The sequence below is a fragment of the Caenorhabditis briggsae genome, assembly GCF_000004555.2.
Source record: "Caenorhabditis briggsae complete genome, chrII, whole genome shotgun sequence".
Classification (NCBI taxonomy): Eukaryota; Metazoa; Nematoda; class Chromadorea; order Rhabditida; family Rhabditidae; genus Caenorhabditis; species Caenorhabditis briggsae.
Genome location: NC_013486.2, coordinates 7,845,775 through 7,867,114, shown reverse-complemented (window position 1 = coordinate 7,867,114; position 21,340 = coordinate 7,845,775). Strand labels below are relative to the sequence as shown.

General features: G+C 40.8%; 3 protein-coding genes across 3 annotated transcripts; 2 read left to right on the top strand and 1 right to left on the bottom strand.

Moving 5' to 3' along the window:
• Nucleotides 1–1,434: 1,434 nt before the first annotated feature.
• Cbr-ptp-3 lies at nt 1,435–17,133 on the top strand (the record flags this gene model as incomplete). Its single annotated transcript, XM_002631153.1, has 14 exons — nt 1,435–1,543; nt 1,716–1,765; nt 3,256–3,520; nt 3,569–3,781; nt 3,947–4,089; nt 4,545–4,655; nt 5,937–6,069; nt 12,805–12,890; nt 13,077–13,253; nt 13,363–14,139; nt 14,664–14,762; nt 14,812–16,680; nt 16,728–16,973; nt 17,023–17,133. The coding sequence occupies 14 exons, from the start codon at nt 1,435–1,437 to the stop codon at nt 17,131–17,133; spliced, it is 4,389 nt and encodes a 1,462-aa protein (XP_002631199.1).
• Nucleotides 9,139–9,426, top strand: CBG02996 (the record flags this gene model as incomplete). Its single annotated transcript, XM_002631154.1, has 1 exon — nt 9,139–9,426. The coding sequence occupies one exon, from the start codon at nt 9,139–9,141 to the stop codon at nt 9,424–9,426; it is 288 nt and encodes a 95-aa protein (XP_002631200.1).
• Nucleotides 17,134–17,654: 521 nt separating the features above from the next.
• On the bottom strand, nt 17,655–19,495 carry CBG02997 (the record flags this gene model as incomplete). Its single annotated transcript, XM_002631155.1, has 4 exons — nt 17,655–17,831; nt 17,886–18,007; nt 18,054–18,150; nt 19,406–19,495. 4 exons carry the CDS (start codon nt 19,493–19,495, stop codon nt 17,655–17,657), a joined length of 486 nt encoding a protein of 161 aa, XP_002631201.1.
• Nucleotides 19,496–21,340: the final 1,845 nt, after the last annotated feature.

Here is a 21,340-nt window from a genome sequence, read left to right as displayed (position 1 = left end):
TGGGTGGGGTTGCGTAACTCAGCTCCAAGAATTTTATATTGGGAGTAGCCACATGTCTTTACTGACGAATTGGAACACTTGCTCTTCAGTTTCGACTTCCCCGGTAATTTATTACTGGCCCTGACCCATCTTCATCGCACCCCAACAAGCAGTTTAGAGCTGTGTGTGGTCAAGTCGATTGATGAGAGAAAGGGGGCAGGTGGGAATTCAAAACGATTCATTTCCACAATTAAACGAAACGAGAGCAGTCTATTTTCTCTCAATCTTTTTTTTCATTCAATCTCGATTTTCATTGGCTTCGCCTGGATTAGGTGACTTGTGCCACTCAATCAATTCCTCCCTTATTTTTTTTTCTTTCCTCTTCCATCCTTTCCCGCATTCGATGTCTCAGCGCTTTTGCTCTTCTTAGAGTGATAATGAAAAACAAATCCGTTTAGCAAACACCGTATTTATTCGGTACAGTGTGATTGATGCTTCGAGGCGCAAACGGCACAAAAAAAGACTCGACCAGATGCATGTTTTCCTCTTTTTCGAGTTCTAAATTTTAGGAAACCCCGTCTTTTTTTTTCGTGTTCAATTACCGTCATTTTAGAAGTTTCGTAGTAATCAAGCCGTATATTGAAGCTCTCCACACTACTTCATTCATCTTCTCTTTTTCATCCCATCCATCTTCTTCCATTGGTGTCGTGCCCGTATAAATAGTCACATCCTGAAGCAAGCGCGAGAAAAAGAAATATGAAGCTCCGCCGTTGTTCTCCCTTTCTTCAAAATTAGATGAAGTGAGATGTGTTTGGTAGTCGAGTAGGCCTCTCCTTCTCTTTTTGAGACTCCTTCTCTCCCGAAAAATTCCAAAAGAAGAGCAAGAAGAAGTTCTACGTGTAACCGGGAGAGGGTGGACCACAAGAATTGTAAATTATTCGAGCTCCCGATGTGCGGAGGGGGGACACACGCGGTCTCCGTCTTCATGCCCAATGGCGACTCTCGATTTTTTGTGCATGGCTTCTTCCTTCTTCCTTTTTTTCCATCTTCTCCGGAGGCGATGGCGCGCGGTTCATTCATGCGAGTTTCTTATGTCCCCATTCACATGATCCTTAAGATTTCAACATCCAGTCTGGGAGGTTCTTTGAAATCTTTTAATGACTCTGGATTCCCTTTTTCTTTATCAGTCTTCCACAGAGAAACGTCGCCGTGGTTTGTTTATCTTGGTTTGGCGATTCAGCGTCTTTCTGTGTGTTTACAATTCAATTATTCTCGCTCGTTTGACTTGGATTTTTCCCAAAGATATTTTTGATCTCATCCCCCTTTTTTTGTGTCTTTTCCATTTCTTCCCGTCTTTTTTCCTAGCTAAAACCCATCGTTTTCTTTTTCCAGATACCCTGAAATGGACGACTGACGCATCACACACAATATAGATCCTGAAACTTTATTAAAAATATGGGAACACCAACAATACCATGGGCGACTATTAATAAAGTTCGCACCACCTTGATACTTGTATTTCTATTACTGACACCCTCCTGTCGGGGTGAACAGAAACAAAAAGGTAAAAAAGGAAGGGAATAAAGTGTCCTTGGGCGGAAGGTGATCCCTTCTCCCTCTCTCCCTTTCCAGAAGACATTAATTTACACCGGGGGGAAACGAAGATTGATTGATGAGAATGAGAGAGGAAGCAACACTCTTAAGTGACTCTTTAATTAATGGTTTTTGGTTTTCAGTACCATCATCACCACGGAACTTCAACGCAGAGCTAACCAGTGCAACTTCGGTAAGAGTTTTTTTTCGTTGTCGAAAATCTAACCCAAAAAAAGAAACAAAACCTCAAGAGAGGATCGCTCTTCTCACAATCATTAATGGTGACATGTTCGGCTCTCGCTATCTCGCTACTACAGGGTCCGCCAAAATTACGTGTGCACAACTTTGACGCCATGGCGCTGCGCACTGACGCACTTTTGGTGCGCAATTTTTTAAAATGTTTATTAATTATTTCATTATTTATTAGTTTGCCAAGTTTCATCCCAATCGGTTATGTTTTAGGTAAATGACAGCGGCAAGTCCTCATCGTACTCTGATCGTCGACTTTTACAAGCGAGGTTTAAGCACAGGAGACATTTCTAAACGACTCGGAGTGCACCGAAACACGGTTTTCGCGACCATCCGTCGTTTCAACCAGCTTGGCCACCTCAAGGACCGTACGGGAAGAGGAAGACCGAGGACTGTAAGAACTCCAGCGAAAGTCAAGGCCGTCCGGGAGAAAGTCAGGCGAAATGCTCGTCGTTCCATGAAAAAGATGTCAGATGACATGGATATCTCCTATACATCAATGAGGAGAATTGTCAGAAAAGAGCTGAAGATGACCTCTTATCGAGCAACAAAAGCTGCTATTCTATCCCAAGCCAATAAGGAGAAACGGCTCATCAAAGCGAAGCGCCTTCTCGCTGGCACGCGCAAAAAGGATCGTCTTATCACCATCTTCTCGGACGAGAAACTCTTCAGTGTCGAGGCTGAATTTAATAGCCAAAACCACCGAGTGCTGGCCACAAATATTCAACAAGCAGCTGAGCGTGGTAAAACAATCCATCGAGCCTCTCATCCTGCGAGCATCATGGTTTTCGGAGCGGTTTGCTATGATGGGAAGTGTCCGCTTGTTTTCGTTGATAAAGGCGTGAAAATCAACCAAAAATACTACGTTGAGGAGATTCTGGAGAAGCATGTGCTACCGTGGGCTCAAAACCACTTCGGTCAGAAGAAATACATCTTCCAGCAAGATGGAGCGCCTGCTCATACCGCAAAAATGGCTCAACAGTGGTGCAAGGACCACTTCCCCGCCTTCATACCAAAGGACGAATGGCCGGCTTCGTCGCCTGATCTGAACCCGCTCGACTACTCCGTATGGGGAGTTCTGCAGAATAAGGTCTGCACAAGACCTCATGCAAATATCGAGGCCCTGAAGAAGTCGTTGTCTGAGGAATGGGACAAATTATCCGTCGAATACCTGCGTGCCACCATTGATGCCTTCCCTCGACGACTTCGTGCCGTGGTCGCTGCCAAAGGAGGTAGAATCGAATAATTTTTGTTGAATTATGATTTCAAGCGTTGAAATAAACTATCTGTTAAATTTCGTCTTAATCTCGCATCTACTTCTGGAGATAACGTCATCTACACTTGCACACGTAATTTTGGCGGACCCTGTAGATCTTCGAGTAAAAGTTTCTTCTGTTTGAAAAATGACCCAAAACATGGAGAATCTTGTTTCAGGTCAAACTGACATGGGACGCTCCAGCTGCCGCCAATGGTGCTCTTCTCGGTTATTACGTCTACCTGGATCGAATTATAAATGGAGAACCAGCAGTTGACAAAAACTCGAAAAAGCGGATGGTGATGATCAAAGACTCGACGAAACGATATTGGGAACTGGATAATCTTGATCCAAATACCGAGTACTCATTCAGACTGAACGGTTTTAATCGAAACGGAGATGGAGAGTTCACCGAAAGGAAGAATGTGGTTACTCAGGGAATTCGTAAGTTTGTTTGTTGAAAACAATTATGGTAAACGTTGATATATTTAGCTCCGGAAGCACCTGAAATCACCTCGGTCTCATTAGATCGTGACGAGCCACCAGTTGTTTCGAGAATCGAATGGAAGATGCCAAAAATGAAGCCCAACGAAACACCAATAGAAAAGTACAATTTGTGGTTGCGTCCGCAAGGATATCCGGACTCGTACATCAAGTCAAAGACAGTAGACGGAACCGATTTGTCAACAACTATTTCCGGCCTTTGTGAGTTTTTTGCCTCGTTCCCGCTCTAATTTATAGTACTACTTTTGGTTTTTCACAAAAAAAATATAGGGGGATAGGTTGAAAGCCTGATCTCCTGTTTATTTGAAAAATAAAACATTGTTCTTATCGTCAGAAACATATAATTTTAAAATTTACAATTTTCAGGGATGGGAGTCGTGTACGATGTCTTGTTGGGAGCTGAAAATCGCGAAGGACGATCTCAAAACGCTACGGAAACTATCGCGACGCCCGTTGGAAGTCCCGATGGAGAGCCAATCGGTGTGCAATACGAAGTGATGAAGGGAAAGGTTCGGTTTTACTCTGTTTTCTCATGTTGAAATACACATCTTTTATGATCGTTGTTTCTTCCTCATGATATACATCTTCTTCCTCTTCTAAAACATGTGAAAATTGAGAAGAAGAAGAAGATTTAGAAGAAACTATAGAAATATTATGAATGTTTGAAAAAGTGAGTGAGTGGACTCCTCCTCCAGCCACTTTCTTTGTCAAATTTTATGACCGAGAGTGCAGATGTTCCGAGTGTCTTCACTTTTTGAAAATTACCCAAGTCGCTTATTTCCTGCTGGCGAAATACTATTATAGTGCTCACTGATGAAATGATACATTCTGTTGATAAGGTTTGTAGAGAGATTGAGCTAGATTTCTGTAAAAAAATTCCCAATCTCGGATTCTCCGAGCATCATCATGCTCCTTTAAAATTCTAAATTCGAGAAAAAACCATTCTAATATTATTCATTTGCAGATTGTTGTCTCTTGGAGACCTCCTCCAGAGGAAAAACGAAATGGAAACATCACCAGCTACAAAGCGATTCTTTCTGCGATGGACGAGAGCACAGATCGATTTGAGAAAATGGTGAGTATCTCGTGAGACACCCACTTTTGACTCATTCTGATTTCCTTCTATTCTCTTCTACTTATTTTCTCTCTTTTTCCTTTCGAGAATTCATCTAGGATTATTCCCACGGTTTCTCGGTTTCTTCTCGCCTCCCGGAAATTTATCTGTAGTAGTAGAGCCCACACATAGGTTTTCTTAAATTGCCTTCATTCCTTCCCTCTTTACACACCCATATCCATTCTGCAAGATCCTTAAAGGAACCAAATGAGGTAATTAAAAGATGTGCTCGAAAAGATTTCAACAAAAGAGTCGCCGGCGGCTCCTCTCTCCATTTTGCGTATATTTCTCTGTTTCTCTCATTTCATCGGAATCCATCCGTTATTCTTATTTCAATCTCTCATCAGAAAATGCGCTAAGGACACACATCCAAGAAGAAATACTAATAATTCTTCTTCTTTTTTCGTTTTTTATTCCTATTTCCACTTCCATTCGTCATCATCCCGATTCACGTTGGCATCGTTTTGAACCGGAAATATCTTGAGCACTCTTTTCTTTTTCCGATGACTTCAGAATTGTTTGGAGCTTCAATATACACCTATACATCTCTTCTCCTTCTCTGCTTCACGACTACAATTCGCTCCATTTTTTGTTCTAGAAAAAGCTCAATCGTCATTTTTTCGGCTATTTCTTTTCCAACCACTGATTTGGTAGTAGAGAGAGAATAAAAATCTGCGGTTCAATGAGCAGGGCATATATATTGCTCACTCCTTCAAAATGAAAAGAAGATCCTCGAAAAAAGAGAAGAAAACAATATGAAAAAAGCAACTGGGGTGCTCACAGCACTGAAGTCGTTTGGTGCGTGTCATCCTGATGCCGTTTTTTTTTCTTCTTTTCAAAATTCGACTAACTAGTAGAGCCAGCCTAAGCCACGTTCCTTCCCTCCAGAATAAGAATATGCTCTTCTTCTTCTCCTAAACTTTTCTTTTCCTTTTTCTTGTGTCTTCTAATTGTTGTTCGTCACCGTCGTGTGGAAGAAAGAGAGGAGCCGGCTGGCTGGCTGGCAACCAGCTCTTCTCTTTCCTTTTTCCTCCCGTTTCACGTGTCATTTTTTAACGGGCAACCTGCTTATTATCTGCCTAAAACTCTAGGAGTACCAGTTGTACTAGTAGTAGTACTCACACTTTCTTTCTTACTTTTAACTTTTCTTCAATTCATTTCTTGTCATATGTTCAGAGAAGATCTCATTAAAAGATCCCTCCATTCCATTATCTTCCATCTAACTATTTTCCTTCACTTCAGGTACCTGCTTCATCCACTTCATCCACATTCGAGGTCAACGTGCGCAGAGCCTACCTGTTCAAAGTCGCTGCGGCCACGATGAAAGGCATCGGTCCCTACTCACCTGTGCTGACCATCAATCCAGATCCTGCAGGTTAGTTGTTTTTCTTTTTTCAGATTTTTTTTCGATAATGTGTTTTGTCTCATTTTTGTCCGCCGCATGCAGCATGTTACCGAAAAATAATACCTGTAATTGTTTTTGTGATCCATATTAACGATAGAGAAAACCAAGTAGATTTCCTCAGCGGAGCAGAGCCACCGAAAAAAATTTATTAGTTTTTCTCGCATGCCGACTGATATGGCACCCAGAGGAGGCAATTGACTCTCCCCGAGCACCTGCTGTTGATGCTGCAGAATTCGTGTATCTAAACACGCCTTCTTCTTCATGTTCCAGGCTTTCTTTCCTTCAGTGAGCAGTTAAAGCCAACACTTTCAATCCATTTCCATAGACATTCCGGAAATTGGAAAATATGTTTCCAATCAAAATCTGTTTCCGTTACTGCTCTTGTTGTCCACACACACACACACACAATCAATCAACACAACCATAGTAATATGATAGTAGGCGCTGGAATCGGAAATTGGAAATATCCAGTGTATGTTGTGCTCTGCGGTTGCGTCGTCCAACGATGCGCAGTACCTCCGGAGCAGCGCAATAATAATAATGAGTCCTTCATTCTCTTATGACTCTGTAAAGTCGTCGTTTCCACCTTCTCCCACATCTCACTATTATATAATGTCCAACTCCACTACCACCGCCAATTTTTGCTACGACTCCTTTTCCTTTCCTTTTTCCATTCGCATAGTTTTTTGTTTCAAAAAACTTTTTTTATTGCTTGGGGTGGTCTTCGGACGCAGAGTACGCCGCTTCTTTTTGAGTTCCACTCTCTCTAGAAGGAGCAAGTCAACTTGGCGTGGAAATTGTGCATCGATGTACTTATTCATCTCGTCCATTGGCCACAGCATCTCCTGCTTCTCACCCATTTTTTTCTGTTTCCTTTTCATTTGTGGACCAGAAACTAGGTTTTCCGTCCTAGACGCTTGGGAGCATACTGTAATACTTTTTGAAAATTTGTAAAGTTGTTTTCGAGAAATAGGTAGAAATCATTTGTGCCTGGCCCTCAATCGTTCTTTCGTTTGTTTCGAAAACAAAAACGAAGCTAGAGCAATCATTTTTTTTTCGTCCCAACGATTCCAGACTTCCCATTCTTGACATTCCATTCACACCCAATTCTTTTTTCAAAAAGCTGTATTTGCTTCTTTTTCTCCTACTTACTAAAAGACAAGATGATTTCAAATAAGCTGATATTGCATCTAAAAACTGATGCAGTTTGACAGGTCGTCTACGTCACGACGGTTCAAATGAGTTTCCTCTTCTCTTTAGAATCTAAAAGTCTGGCTCTTACTCTAAATGTCCTTCTTCACAAGAAGCCACGTGCTCTCAAAGACGTTCTAATCTAATTAACCCAGGAGAAACAGAGTATCAAGAGAGCGAAAGAGCACCGTAGTTTCTTTGCGCTTGAATAGGTAAACTAGGCGGCTGTGACTCTCTTGTCGCTCCTCTACAAGCCTTTTTTGTCGTCGTCAACCCGCTGGCCAGGCGTTGCCCCCGACCGATTCGATAATAATTCTATTTTTATTTGCCAAAAAAAACTTCTCGTCTTCTTGTGGCGCCTCCTTCTAACCTCCAGAGCCACCTTTTTATTATGTCGGCGCTCTCTTTTTACCCATTCTTCGTTTTACACGTGTTTTGTCAGAAGCGCCAGACACCATTGGACCACCCTTGTTTGCTTTTAATATGACTATGTAGAGTGTGAAGTCGTTGGCGAACCTGCCCATACTCCTAAAAACAGTTCTTCTTTCTTTAAAATTTTTAAAGCGCTTTTCTAGAATCTGGAAAATTATATTAAAATCTCGCATTCCTAGAACTCGAAGCACCTGTGCGTATCCATTTTTCTAGATCACGAATTGCTTATTCCTTCTGCTCCCCGCCTACGTTTTGAGTCAAAACTTTTGACCAGTGAGTTTGGTTCTGGTTTTGGATTTCGAGAATCAATAAAAACGGCCGCGCATCTTGTTTCCATTAGTTTTGGTTAACAAACCAATATCAAATCTTCTGTCTCAATTTTTTTATTCTTGAATACATACATTTGTATATATTCGGAACTCGGCTATTCGAGAGCGTATAAAACTGAATATGCACCTATTATGGACAGGTGAACCACCACTACGGCCCACTGCTTTCTTTTATTGACCTTTTTGGGATTGACTATGACGGGTCCCGTTTTTTTGTGGAAACTCTCTATTTTCTTTTTTGACACTGACGTTCTTCTCCATAGCACTTTAGTGAATATAGCTCCTTCTCAGGAACTCGGTTGTTTAGAAATGTATATATGGTCAGAGAATTCTTTCTTTCTCTGCATGATGTGCTATGCATTTATGATTAGCTTCTGCTGTGCGATGAGCACAGACTGTTCTCTCTGGTGGCTCTTTCTCATGTAAGTCTATCAGGAAGTTATATTAGTTTTTTTTTGCCATCTTACCATTCATGGTCTATTAATATAGTCAATAATAAAATTTATACTAGAATTTATTCTTGACAATAGCAATGTATTTGCTTAAATTTTCGTAAAAAGCCGAGAGAATTGAGATTATCATGTGGATAGAGAAACTCCGGATTAGACGCTGTTTGCATGACCACCCTCGGATTAGAATCACCCCACCGACCAGACTCCGATGGAATAAAGTAGAATCGATTCCATTTTTCTCATGAGATTTTGCTCATGTTCCTACATTTAGCTTGAAAAAGTTGTTGCGATTTGTCATGTTTCAATTGGTCCCTCCAATTCGTACCTATTGTTGAAAGAGTGGGTGGGGAGGCACCCCGTTTTTTGATCCTTTTTTAGTTAGGTCAGAAAACGAATGTTATGTGGTCATTACGTCAGTTCAAATTTATTCAACCAAGCACAGCCGTTTTCTGAAATTATTTTAACTAATTCGTTCAGCTCTATTGTTCAATTCTTTGGAATTGAATAGAGTCAAATTTCAGTGCTTTTCCTTTTCTTTTAGGACTTCTCTTTTACACCAATTCCACCTCTTTCTATTCTTTTACGTCTTCCTTTTTTCTCGTTCTCATTCTCATTTACAAATACAGTACAGGACTATGAAAGATGACGACGACTCTCTCGTCCACGAAGCATCTGCCGAGTCATTATCCTCACAGGAAACTGAGGAAACAACAACGGCAGAGCCGACAGCAGATCCGTTTGGAGAAGACATATCATCCATTTCGTGCAAATATGGCATGGCATATACTCTGGAAGCCCTTTTAAACAGCGTAGCACCCGGATGGAAGTATCACGTATCGAACACAGGATCTGTAAAGCAAACCTGGTTTAAAATGGACAATGCCACAAGTCGTATATGTGGTCATATCGGAGGTTTGGATTAGAAGAATCATCATGCACCTAGATATTTGTGTCTGTGTATAGTCTTGACTCTACATCACGGGATTAGAAAGAAGGATATGTTTCCTGATGAATACTATATTAGTCCCTGGAAAGACACAAGTTAATTCATCCACCTTCGTCTTATTCTTACTTTTTTCAAAACTGGCAGTTTTTACTTCTCTATTGGCTGTTTACCCACCACCATCCCGGTCACCTATAATCAGCGATTCATCTCTAGATATTCAAAAACTCCTTGTTTTCTCAAAACTACTACGTCTTCTTTCGTAGTTGTTTGTAAGAAGAGTACTGGTCATCCTTCCTGCCCAACCCACTGAACCATGACGGTTTTTTCTTCAACTCCCCAGTAGCCTTATCCTCTTCTTCTCTGACTCCTACGACGCCTTCTTACACGTCGCTGTACCATTAATCATGTCTTATCGTTCGTCGACGATGTCTTTTTGGAACCAATTTTGCTAAAAGGTCGTCAAATTCCGTTTTCTTCTCGTCTCACCGCCTTATTCCCAACCCGAAAGCTCGTCATTTTTTTCTTCTACGAATAGGAGAAGAATAACGAGCAAAGTGTGGTGTTGTCAGTTTGGTGGGAGAAGAAAGCCCCGCCACAGTCGTCTTTTACTCTTCCAACTTAATCTTTCCTATTCTTGCTAATTACCGACGCCATTTTTTGCGGCTTCTCTATTGCCTTTCTATTCTTCTGTGCTGTGTTTTTTCGCCTAATCCAAGATGAAGGCGGAGAACATCGAAGGTGGATCGCTGGTGCTCCAGAGGCATCAACACCTTTTGCACGTCCGTTCCCGTCGTTCCAATCGCCGTCGTGAAAAAATGAGCAAAATGGTAAAAGCTAAGCAGAAAAAGCAAATGCAAATTTCTAAAATGGTTCAACATAAAAAACTAGAGTCCGAAGGTGAGTGGAAGAAGGATTTCATTCATTAGGGAAATGAGGAGAAGCGGACTAGGATTATCAAATACATAGGACTAGGATTTTACTATTGTTTAACTGAAATTCGTTTTGGGACAAAACAATGTCGTTGTTCTTGGGTTTCTCACATTTCCTCTCGGACCCACATCATCATCATCAGAAACATATGCGGAGCAATGGAGTCTTTTGTCGGGAGAGAGGCACCCCATAACTGCCTTCCGAATGGCGTGTGCTTGTCACTTTGACAACTTCTCGCGACCCGCCCCTGTCAGTAGTTCTTAAACAGAAGCGACAAAGATGCTCCTATTTTTCTCTTGTTCTAGCCAGAAAAAAACTACTAGCTAGATAGATAGCATCGAAACGGAAGTTGTTGTTGCTTTTCTGACACAGAGTTTCGTTTTTTCTTCGCGCCTTCGCCTAATCTAATTTTCATTTCCTGCCGCTGGTGGATTTGACGAAGAAACGAAACTCTGTCGAAGAAAGCGACACCTCCTCACTTTCATCTTCTTCTCCTTCTCCTCAGTTTTCAGAACTCCTTTTATTTTTAGTTTTCCGCATTCATGCTTCCAGATCTTATTCTGGAGAATATCGACGACGAGATGGGCTCGTCTCCGTCTCAAAAACGAAAATCTAAAATTTCTACTGCCGACGTCTACAGTGCTATTCTCCACCATGCACCCGGCCCTCTAACTCATCCTATTTCGTCAGCTCTGGCGAAAGCCAAACCTACCATAGGTGCTCCAATGCCTGCACCGTACACCACTTCATCAACCCCATCCACACTGTTTTTTCAAGTCACACTGCCTTTCATGACAACCGCGTGGAATCGAGTAACTAGGCTAGAAAGTTGGTTCAGACTGCTCAGCAGTTATTGCTGTATCCCAAAAATTTTTTGTTTCTAGATTCTTTCTAAATACTCTCTATTTTGTCCCACCTTATGTATCCATGTGTGCATCTGCATCGTCTTTTTCATTGCATGCTAAAAAAGTATGTATGTTTTATGTTGTCTTGGTCGCTGTCAGCAGCAGCCGTGCGTCATTCGAATCGCACTGCAAATTCTCGAATTTCCTCGTCAATCGGGCATCCGAATTCAGGATCCTCATGCGAAAAACATTACTACGAATACGTGAAGTGTGCACTACTTGATAAGTATGAATGAGGAGAAGAGATGCGAAATAATGGTTCAACTAATTGAGTGTTGTTTCTTTTCCTCAATAGAAGGCGTGTCTTGTTTTCAAGAAATATGAGATTAGGGTCCCTGGGACTGCCTTCCTTTGGAGAACCTTCTTCTTGCTGTCGTTTTTCCTACTTCTATTAGTGCTAAACTTGTATAACGTCTTCTCCGAAATCCGGAGGTCCCCACCCTTCAAATTCAACCTCTCTTCTCTACTTGATTGCACTTGGGTTCCGCTTTCATTCATATAAAAGAGCCGCGCGGTAGGCAGCAGAAAACCAAGAAGAAGAAGAGTAACAACAACACAACATAGGAAAATTACTGCAGTCTCTGGCAGCCTTCTTCTACTTCCAACCAGGTAGACAAGACGAGACACGACGAAAATCCGGAGCCAAAAGGGGCGTGCGCAATTGAATGCAACTGGAGCCCTGTTGGGGTCTGAGAGCAACTATTTCTCTTCTCGTTTCCAGCGCCAGCCGCCCCATATAGAAAGCAGAAGCAAATTTATGCGGAGCACGCGAAGAGGAGAACCTTGCGGATTTGATACGCTGTTCCGGTAACCAAGCTCCATTATATGGAAAATTGGGCAGCATTCTTCTTCTTCTTCTACTTCTCGTCGACTCAAAATACACTGTGTCCATGACTCGCCCCTTATTTTCGTGTTATTTATATTCGAACATTCGAGACACGAAGAATCGACGACAAGCCGACGGTGGTGCATCAACCGCTGCAGCGACAACTTGTCTCTCTATCCCTCCCTTTCCGCCCAGTTGTGCTTATAATCATGAATAATTCGGGCATTTTTCACAACCTCGGCGGCGTCCTCTTTTCCGTTTTACTCCTGCTTGTCATCATTCAGCTACATATTTTGGCTGTTGCATCTTCTGAATACAGGAATAACGAGCTGGATTCTACTTCGAACTTTTCTTGGGCCGCCGTTCCCGTGCGTCCTCGACGCGGAACTGAACGAGTTCGTTCACGGCAACCCTTCGGTCGGGGATTCTTCGGATCCGAGACTGTGAAGGGTGATCAACAAGAGAGGAGAGAATCAAGACCGATGCTCCGCAGCTCACCCACGTCATCAGAGCCGTCTAAAAGGAAAAACGAGAACATATTCGCTGCTGTAATTAATACGCTTTTACATAAAGAAGAAGGTGTGATATTTGTTGTGATTGAAGCATGTTTTGCTGGTTTTTGTACATTGTGCATGTTCTCTGAATATCCAATATCCAATTGAAAATATTCCCTTTAAAAATTATTGAATTTCAGCTCTCGTTGGACCTCCAACCAATGTTCGTGTGGAAGCTACAAGTAATTCTACAGCAGTGGTACAATGGGATTTCGAATCTCAGAAGGTTAGTGAGTTCTTTCGTCAGCGGCGTTTTCCTTCCTCAGCCATCCCATGGGTCCTTTTTTCTTGACAAGCCCTTGTTCACAAATGTCTTCTTTGGGTATTTGTTTTTGAGGGTGGCAAAACCCTGCAAGACTAGTAGAATACAAAAACCAAAAAATCCGGAATTTTCTGAAATTATGATTTCCAGGCTGACTCATTCGTCGTCAAGTACATGCACGAGCCTGGGAATCGAATGGACACAGAAAAGTGGAAGCAGTTGCCAGTGTTGAGCATCGACAAGGAAAATCCAAAACGATTTGCGATTGTATCGGATTTGAATGCGCATAAGCCATATGCATTCTGTGTTCTGGCCGTCAAAAACAATGTAAGTGCATTCTAGATGAGAGAAGAATACAAGAGCGGAAGTTCAATGTTCACACGCTCAATGAGCAATTTCTCAATGGATACATGACAAATTCCCTTTTTCTTTTCAGCGCCAAGGACCATGCTCCGACCCACCAACTGTGCTAGAAAGCGTTACGCCCACGTATATGGTTCAAAACTTGAGAGTTCGATGGAAGACAAGTGGTTCGGTGCAGCTGACGTGGGATTACAACGGACCAAGGAATGTGGGATTCTATGTGAATCACACTGGAAAGAAGGACTACATGAACCACGAACTTCTAGAGAAAACCATGTCTACACCTGGCTTTGGACATGATCTGGACGAAAAGACCCGAGAATATTTGTGGACCAATTTAAGACCGCACATGATGTATACAATCCACGTTGGTGTGCGGACTCTTCCACCAGGTGCTCGCAAGTATTGGCCTCAGGAAGTGGTGACAGTGACCGATCCAACAGGACCACCATTTGTAGATGTACCTCAATTGATTGAGTCGTCTGGAACTCAACCAGGTCAACATATGATTCGATTGACGCCGGCTACTGAGGAATACGGACCGATCTCCCACTACTGGATCATCGTGGTTCCAGCCAACTATAGTACGGAAGACGTTGTGAATCTGGATTCGATTGATCTGGAAAAGTCTACAGCTGAGAAGCGTGCTCAACTAGCCCGATCGTTGAGTGTATCTCCTTCGAAGAAGCTGAAAAGAAGAGCCGAGTTCAGTGAAGACAGATCACACCCAAAAGAGAAAAGAGCGCGCCGAGCAACGGTTCCAGGAGCATATGTGACAGCAAGATTGAGTGCTGACCGTGTGAGACAATTCTATCGGAACAACCAGCCATTTGTCGTTGGAGACTCTAAGGTAATGATTGAAAAAAAGGATACATTGTCCCCAAAGCGTCTAGTTTATAAGTTTGAAACGACGATAACAACAAATAAGAATGTTTTCCTTTGCTTCCTGTTAGCTCTTTTTCCTCTTCTCAATCCAATGACTATCCATTCGCGCCATGAATAAATAATCGGAAGGCGCATTGCGCTTGCGACGTGATGCTTGAGAAGGCAAGTCGCTTTTCGTTGTCGTTTCCCTTTTTATTTCTAGTTGTACTTGCTCGTTTTTAGGTCCTCCGAGATTTAGATTTAGCGCGAAACGCCATAATATCGAGGCACTTACGGACCTTTTCATGAGCAACCCCACCCACCCACTTCAAAAACTTTTTATGAGCCATTTCCTTTTTCATCCATCGCGTGGTCAGTCAACCAGAAAAGGCAGTAGTTCTTCTTCTTCTTCTCCTATTTTTTCTCAGCAATTCCTTAGTTCTTCCCGATCAAATACAAAATAATTCCCACGAGCGCAAACAAACATTGATCAGTATTGTTATATTGCAGTTGTATGATGGGTTCACCAACTATCCACTCGAGCACAACAGTCACTATCGTCTCATGATGCGAGCGTTTGCGAAAAACGACGTGCGAGCCAAGGACAGTGTAAGTCAACTCTATCTTCCTTTTCATATCCTTTACATCCGTTATTCAGTTCGAGCAAAGAGCACCAATGAGCGAGAAACTGTCTCGCATGTATTCGGATTCTCTTCTCACTGAACCATTCACTATCAAGTCAGCTCTTCGTGGAGCATCCCAAAAGTCTTCACCATGGGTTGGGGCTTGTATCGCTCTATTCATTCTCCTTTCCATCGTTGGAATGCTGGTGTGTTGGTGGCTCCGATGTAACAAGAAATCAGCTGGAAGACATCCAAGACATGGATCCATCACAAAGGTCGCACTCACTGGAAACATCATGAATGGAGGCGGAATGCCCGGAGAGACCAGCAAACTCCTATCCACATCTAATGAATACGGACGACAGATTATGAATCCTTACGAACAAATGAACGGAAATCATCATATGGAATCATCGCTAGATCTCTATCCACTGCCAAGAAGTCACTCCCGAACCAACGGATACGCACCTGTTCCAGTCCCCCTTCCATCTTTGCCTAATAATGGAAACAACATGACAACGGTAGCGCATCCAGCAGTTCCGATTGCTGAGCTGGCCAATCATATCGAGAGACTCAGGATGAATAACAATATTGGTTTTCAAACAGAATTTGAATCTATTGAGACTGGACAACATTTCACTTGGGAACACTCTTCCGCCGAGATGAACAAGCACAAGAATCGGTATGCTAATGTGGCAGCGTACGATCATACTCGAGTTGTGCTTTCGAATGTTGAAGGATATCCAGGAATGGATTACATAAATGCAAACTACGTGGATGGATACGACAAACCAAGAAGCTACATTGCCACTCAGGGACCACTTCAAGAGACGTTCGCTGACTTCTGGAGAATGGTATGGGAAGAACAGTCTGTGACAATTGTGATGCTTACAAATCTGGAAGAACGAAGCAGAGTGAAATGTGATCAATATTGGCCAAGCCGTGGAACTTCATCTTATGGAGATATCGAAGTAACTCTTCTAGAAAGCGTTCATTTGGCCCATTACACAATGAGAACTATGCGGTTGAAGATGATCGGAGAGCCAGAAGTTAGGGAGATCAAACACCTTCAGTACACTGCCTGGCCAGATCACGGAGTTCCAGACCATCCTACTCCATTCTTGATTTTCTTGAAGCGAGTGAAAACGTTGAATCCACACGATGCTGGACCGATTATCTCTCACTGTAGTGCCGGAATTGGAAGAACTGGAGCTTTCATTGTGATTGATTGTATGTTGGAACGGTTACGGTACGAAAATACTGTCGACATCTATGGTTGTGTGACTTCATTACGATCACAAAGAAGTTATATGGTTCAAACCGAAGAGCAGTACATCTTCATCCATGACGCCGTACTTGATGCAGTGAATAGTGGATCAACAGAAGTACCAGCTAGTCGATTACATCAACATGTGCAGGCTCTGATGCAACCATCAGCTGATCAAATGTCCGGAATCGATATGGAATTCAGACATTTGACCACTTTGAAATGGACAAGTAATCGGTGTACTGTTGCGAATCTGCCAGCCAATCGTGGAAAGAATAGAATGTTGAGTGCAGTGCCTTACGATTCCAATCGAGTAATCATGCACATGATCAGTGGGATCGACGGATCGGATTACATCAACGCCTCTTGGATTGACGGATACAAAGAGCGAGGAGCCTACATTGCCACACAGGCACCGACCAATGAAACCGCAAGGGACTTTTGGCGACTGATTTGGGAGCACAATTGTCCAATTATCGCCATGCTAGTTCAAACGAGAGAACGAGGTCAAGACCTGTGTAGTGACTACTGGCCACTAGAAACCGGAGTTCAAGTTGGCAATTTGGTGGTTGAGCCAATGGCCGAGTACGATATGAAGTACTATCATCTTCGAGAATTCAGGCTTTGTGATATTCATGTAAGTCGAAAACGTTTAATATTCAAACTTCATCAAGATTTTTTCAGACCAACGAAACGAGGACAGTTAGACAATTCCAGTTTATGGAGTGGCCAGAAGTTGGTAAACCACATAAGGCTGATCACTTCCTCGATTTTGTCACACAAGTGCACAACACGTATGCTCAATTCGGATGTACAGGTCCAATTACTGTTCACTGTTGCTCTGGAGCAGGACGTACTGCCGTATTCATTGCCCTTTCGATCATTCTGGATAGGATGCGAGCGGAGCATGTTGTCGATGTATTCACAACGGTAAGACACAATTCTCCTGTTATTTTTTTTTATATTCAATCGTTTTCAGGTCAAACTGTTGCGAACAGAACGACAAAATATGATTCAAGAACCTGACCAATACCACTTCCTGTATCAGGCGGCATACGAATATCTGGCTGCATATGATAACTTCTCTTAGCGCTCTTCTCTTATCCACGTTTCCCATGCTTCTCCCTCCCAGTTCGCTTCTAGACTCATCCCGGTAGATTGATCAAGATTCTCTTATAATTTCTCACTACTCATTCTTTCGTTTTGAAGACATACCAAGTAAAACACTGGCACGCACTTTTCACTCTGAATTAACGGGTTACCAATCTGTTTTTGTGCCCTTAACCCCTCTCCACCATCTAAATTCATTATTTCTCTTCTCCAAGATACGACGGGTTATCTTTCCTATTTGAACCAATCTTCCTTGAACTTTCAAATGTTTCCTCTTCCCCCAATCCACAAAGCAATTTGCTGCCCATGTCTCATTTCGGATTGTTTGTAAATATTCGTTCACTTTTTTTGTCATCATAATCTCCTATTCCGTCAATCACGTATTCATCCCACCCCCTTTCTAATAATTGTATTCGTTGTATGTGATTTTTCAAATGTTGACCCTCGCAGATTGCTTTAATGAACTAAATTTATAATATTCATTTTTCAAAAAATGCATTCCTAACAGAATCCAAAAATAACACAGAAAATATATAATGAGATAATAGTGAAAAGATTGACAGTAAAATTAGCAGAATTCACTTTTCTAGAAGTTCTGGAACCCATCGAGTAAATGGTTTTCAGTTCTGATTCAGTAGCAGTGTTACACTTGTTTTCTTGGCAGCAACAGAAGGAAAACTGAAAGAATATTGTCTGTGTGTTCGTCTGTGTATCCAGAAAAAAGATGCTTACGTTTCCCTTCATTCCATCATAAAAAGAGATATCCTGACATTTTCCATCGTTCTTCTGACAGACTTGACGATCTCCTCCAGTGTAGGCACACCGAGATGATATTCCTTGTTGGAAGATTCCATCTGCAAGAGAAAGGGAGCTACAGTAATCCTTCAAATAAGAACTCACCATCATCAATAGCCGAATGAATAATCACTTTGATGCAATACATGGCAGAACACATCGCTGTATCATTCAGAGTCAACGGCTGGTCTTCAACGGAAGCCTGCGATTTTGTTATACGGAAAAAAGTTTGGATAGGAATCACAATTTTCAGAAATGACATCTTCTGATATGAAATCGAATGTTTTTTAAAACTTTGATTTTCAAAATGATACTTGCGATTCAGAATTTCTCGGGCGTCGCCGGTAACTTCTATTCGGAGGTTATTCAGATTTTTGATAAGAGCGGTACTAAAGCCGACCGAACTTCAAAAAACTAATGAAAATGTTCCGACCTGATAGTATGTTTCAACTTTCCACTTCCGACAAAAATCTGTCCGTGACCCGCCATACAGCCGTTTTCGGACAACTTCTGACCGTAACCTGCCCAATATCCTTTCAACAGCCGAACCGCCCCTCAACTTCTGACCATATATCACAAGCCAACCTCCGAGTTTAAAACATATCAATTACATATCAAGCTTGGAAATTTGAAAAATCACTATCAGATGAAGTTTGACTGGGATAATTGGAATGCAATTGGAAATAATGGACAAAACACTCAAAATGTTTGCTTTTATTTTTGAAGACAAGCTAGAACTCGGAAAATTTCAGGTTTTTCGACATTTGGGGTCTAAAGTTTAGATAAAAAACCAACATTTTTGTAGATTAATCAAAACCTTATTTTTGTGTTAAAATAAAATTCAAAATCTAAAAATGAATTCCATCTGATTCTAGGTCGATTGGAGTTTTTTCAGCCGAGTTTCAGAATATTGAGTGTCAAAGAGACCAAAACATGAAAAATAAATCTTTGAAATCTGAGAAAATCAAAAACGAGGGGAAAATCCAAATTTCGAAGAATTGTTTCATCTGTAACTCGGCTGAAAAAATACAGTTGACTTGAACTCAACTGTAAAGCTTGGTTTAGTTCGGATACTTTATTTTTTAACAAAAATTTAAAGTTCTGAAAAACAATTTTTACCTTGGGTCTAAAACTGGCTTCTGAAAATAGGGATTGACCAGAACTGTCTTTGGGATAACTCTATGTTTTAATATCATAATCCTGATTGAAAAATGATTTTTAAAATCTTATTTTGATATTTTTATGTTGTAAACGATTCGAATTTCTCTCTCTTTTCAAATTTCGGAACACACCCATAACCCGCAAAATCTCTCCTGCTTTCCTTCTTTCTGCTTTCTTTTCGTGCTTTCCCAGTGGGGCTATTAGAACATGAAAAATAGGATTGCATTTCTCTAGATCTACAATGAGATATGGTTTCATCAAACATGATTAGAAAAATGATAGGATCCAAGACTGACCTGCATCCTTCCAACAAATCCAGCCAAACAATCAACCAGTGCGAGCGTGTCAGATGGAAGAATGAGAAGAAGAGAGATATGGAGTAACATCTGGAATTGAATAGTAAAATGAATGAAACAAAAAGAAAATCAAAATGAAAAAAAGCGGGGGGAAAAAGCATATGTTTGTTATCTTCAAAGTGCTGCTGAAACCCCCTCAATAGACTGCCGATTGGGCCAATAAACGATGGAGAAGAGGTATCAAAAACCATTTTGTGGGAAACAGCTCGAATATTCAGAAATTGAAATGTGACTTTAAGAAAAAGAGTATCATGGGATCATCAGTTGAAACTTCTCGATGAGCATGGACACCTGTTCGTGTGGGATGTAATAAAAGAAAAAGAACAGAGTGCACAATCAATCAAAAGTCAACCTTGCATTTTTTGAGATACCAGAAGAAAAAAATTTCTTCCAATCTAACTCGGGAGTTGGATGATTTCAAAAAGTTTGAATTTTGAAGTTTCTGAATTTACGATTTTCCGAACTTCTGAAAATACGTATTTTAGAATTTCAAAATCTTAGAATTTTCAGATCTTTAAGATTTTCAGCTTTAGAATGTTAGGTATTTAGAATTTCAGAAATTTCCAATCTCTGAATTTTTTAATTCGAATTTCTGAATATCTAAATTTTCAAATTTGCGAACTTCTGAAAATTTAAATTTTAAAGATTCTGAAATGTTTAGTTTTCCGAACTTCTGAGTTCCCGAATTATAGAATTTCCTCTTAAGATTTTCAGATTTTTCGAAATTCTACAATTTTAGAATTTCAGAATGTTCGATTTTTCAATTTTGTGAAATTTTGATTCTCACAATTTCTTCCTTTCTTAAATGGAGAGTTTCAGAATTTGAGACTATTAGAAAAACCCTCAAAAGTTGATATTGTGGAACTTGGGAATTTCTTGTTTTTCAAATTCTTTTAACTTTTAACTTTGAGCCAATTGGTTCTTTTGAAAGGTATCTAAATGTAGTCAACTAACAAAAAAATTTTGATATTATGATAAACATTTTATCGTTGTTGACAAGGCAATCTGTTGATTTACGGTATTTTGGATTTTACGATTTTCAAAACTCAACACAAAATTTTCAATTTTTAACCTCAAATAAGCTTTCAGGAAATACAGAATCTTCCAAATAAACACTTTTGAAGCTCTTTGAAAAATGAATAGAACTGTTCCAGTAGGGACAATATAGACCTGATCCACAAGTTTCCCATTTATCAGAATATCAAAACTGAGAACTTCAAAGCCAGAAGTATTCTCAGTATTTTTCATGGAACAGAAGAGCCTAAATTTCTGTGGGCAAATTTCATTTCGTTGCGTTGTTGCCTCCATTCTCGTCTTTGTCAGTTTTTCGAGAATTCCCCCTTCTTTTTCTGTTTTCTCTCTACATCAGATTTTTGCATAAATTGAAAAAGGAAAAGCAAGTAAAGAGAAAGAAGAGTTGGTCAGTTTTAAAGAAAGTGCCACACACGAAACCAAAATAGTAGAAGAAAGAAGAAAGAAGAAAAGCTGATAAGGGAAGAAAAACGATTTGTGGACAATCGGGAGAATTTATGAAATTTGCTGATAGTATACGAAACAAAAAAAAACAAATAGAAAAAATAGGAGTTGGAGCCAGAGTTTGAAAAATGAAAATGATTATTGTAGGGGAAATATTTGAACAAGAAAAAAAGTTTGGAAGGTTTTGAATTCAAACGTTTTCAGTGGACATCAGAATTTCAGAAAGAAAATAGGCTGAAAATATCTTAAAATGGTAGAAACATATTTGAAATCAGCAGAGATGTCCGGAATAAATTTTTGAGAAACGGAATCCGGAATAAAACAATTTTCTCGGAATCCGGACAGATAAAAATTTCACGGAATCCGGAATGAAAAAAAGCAAGGAATCCGGAATACGGA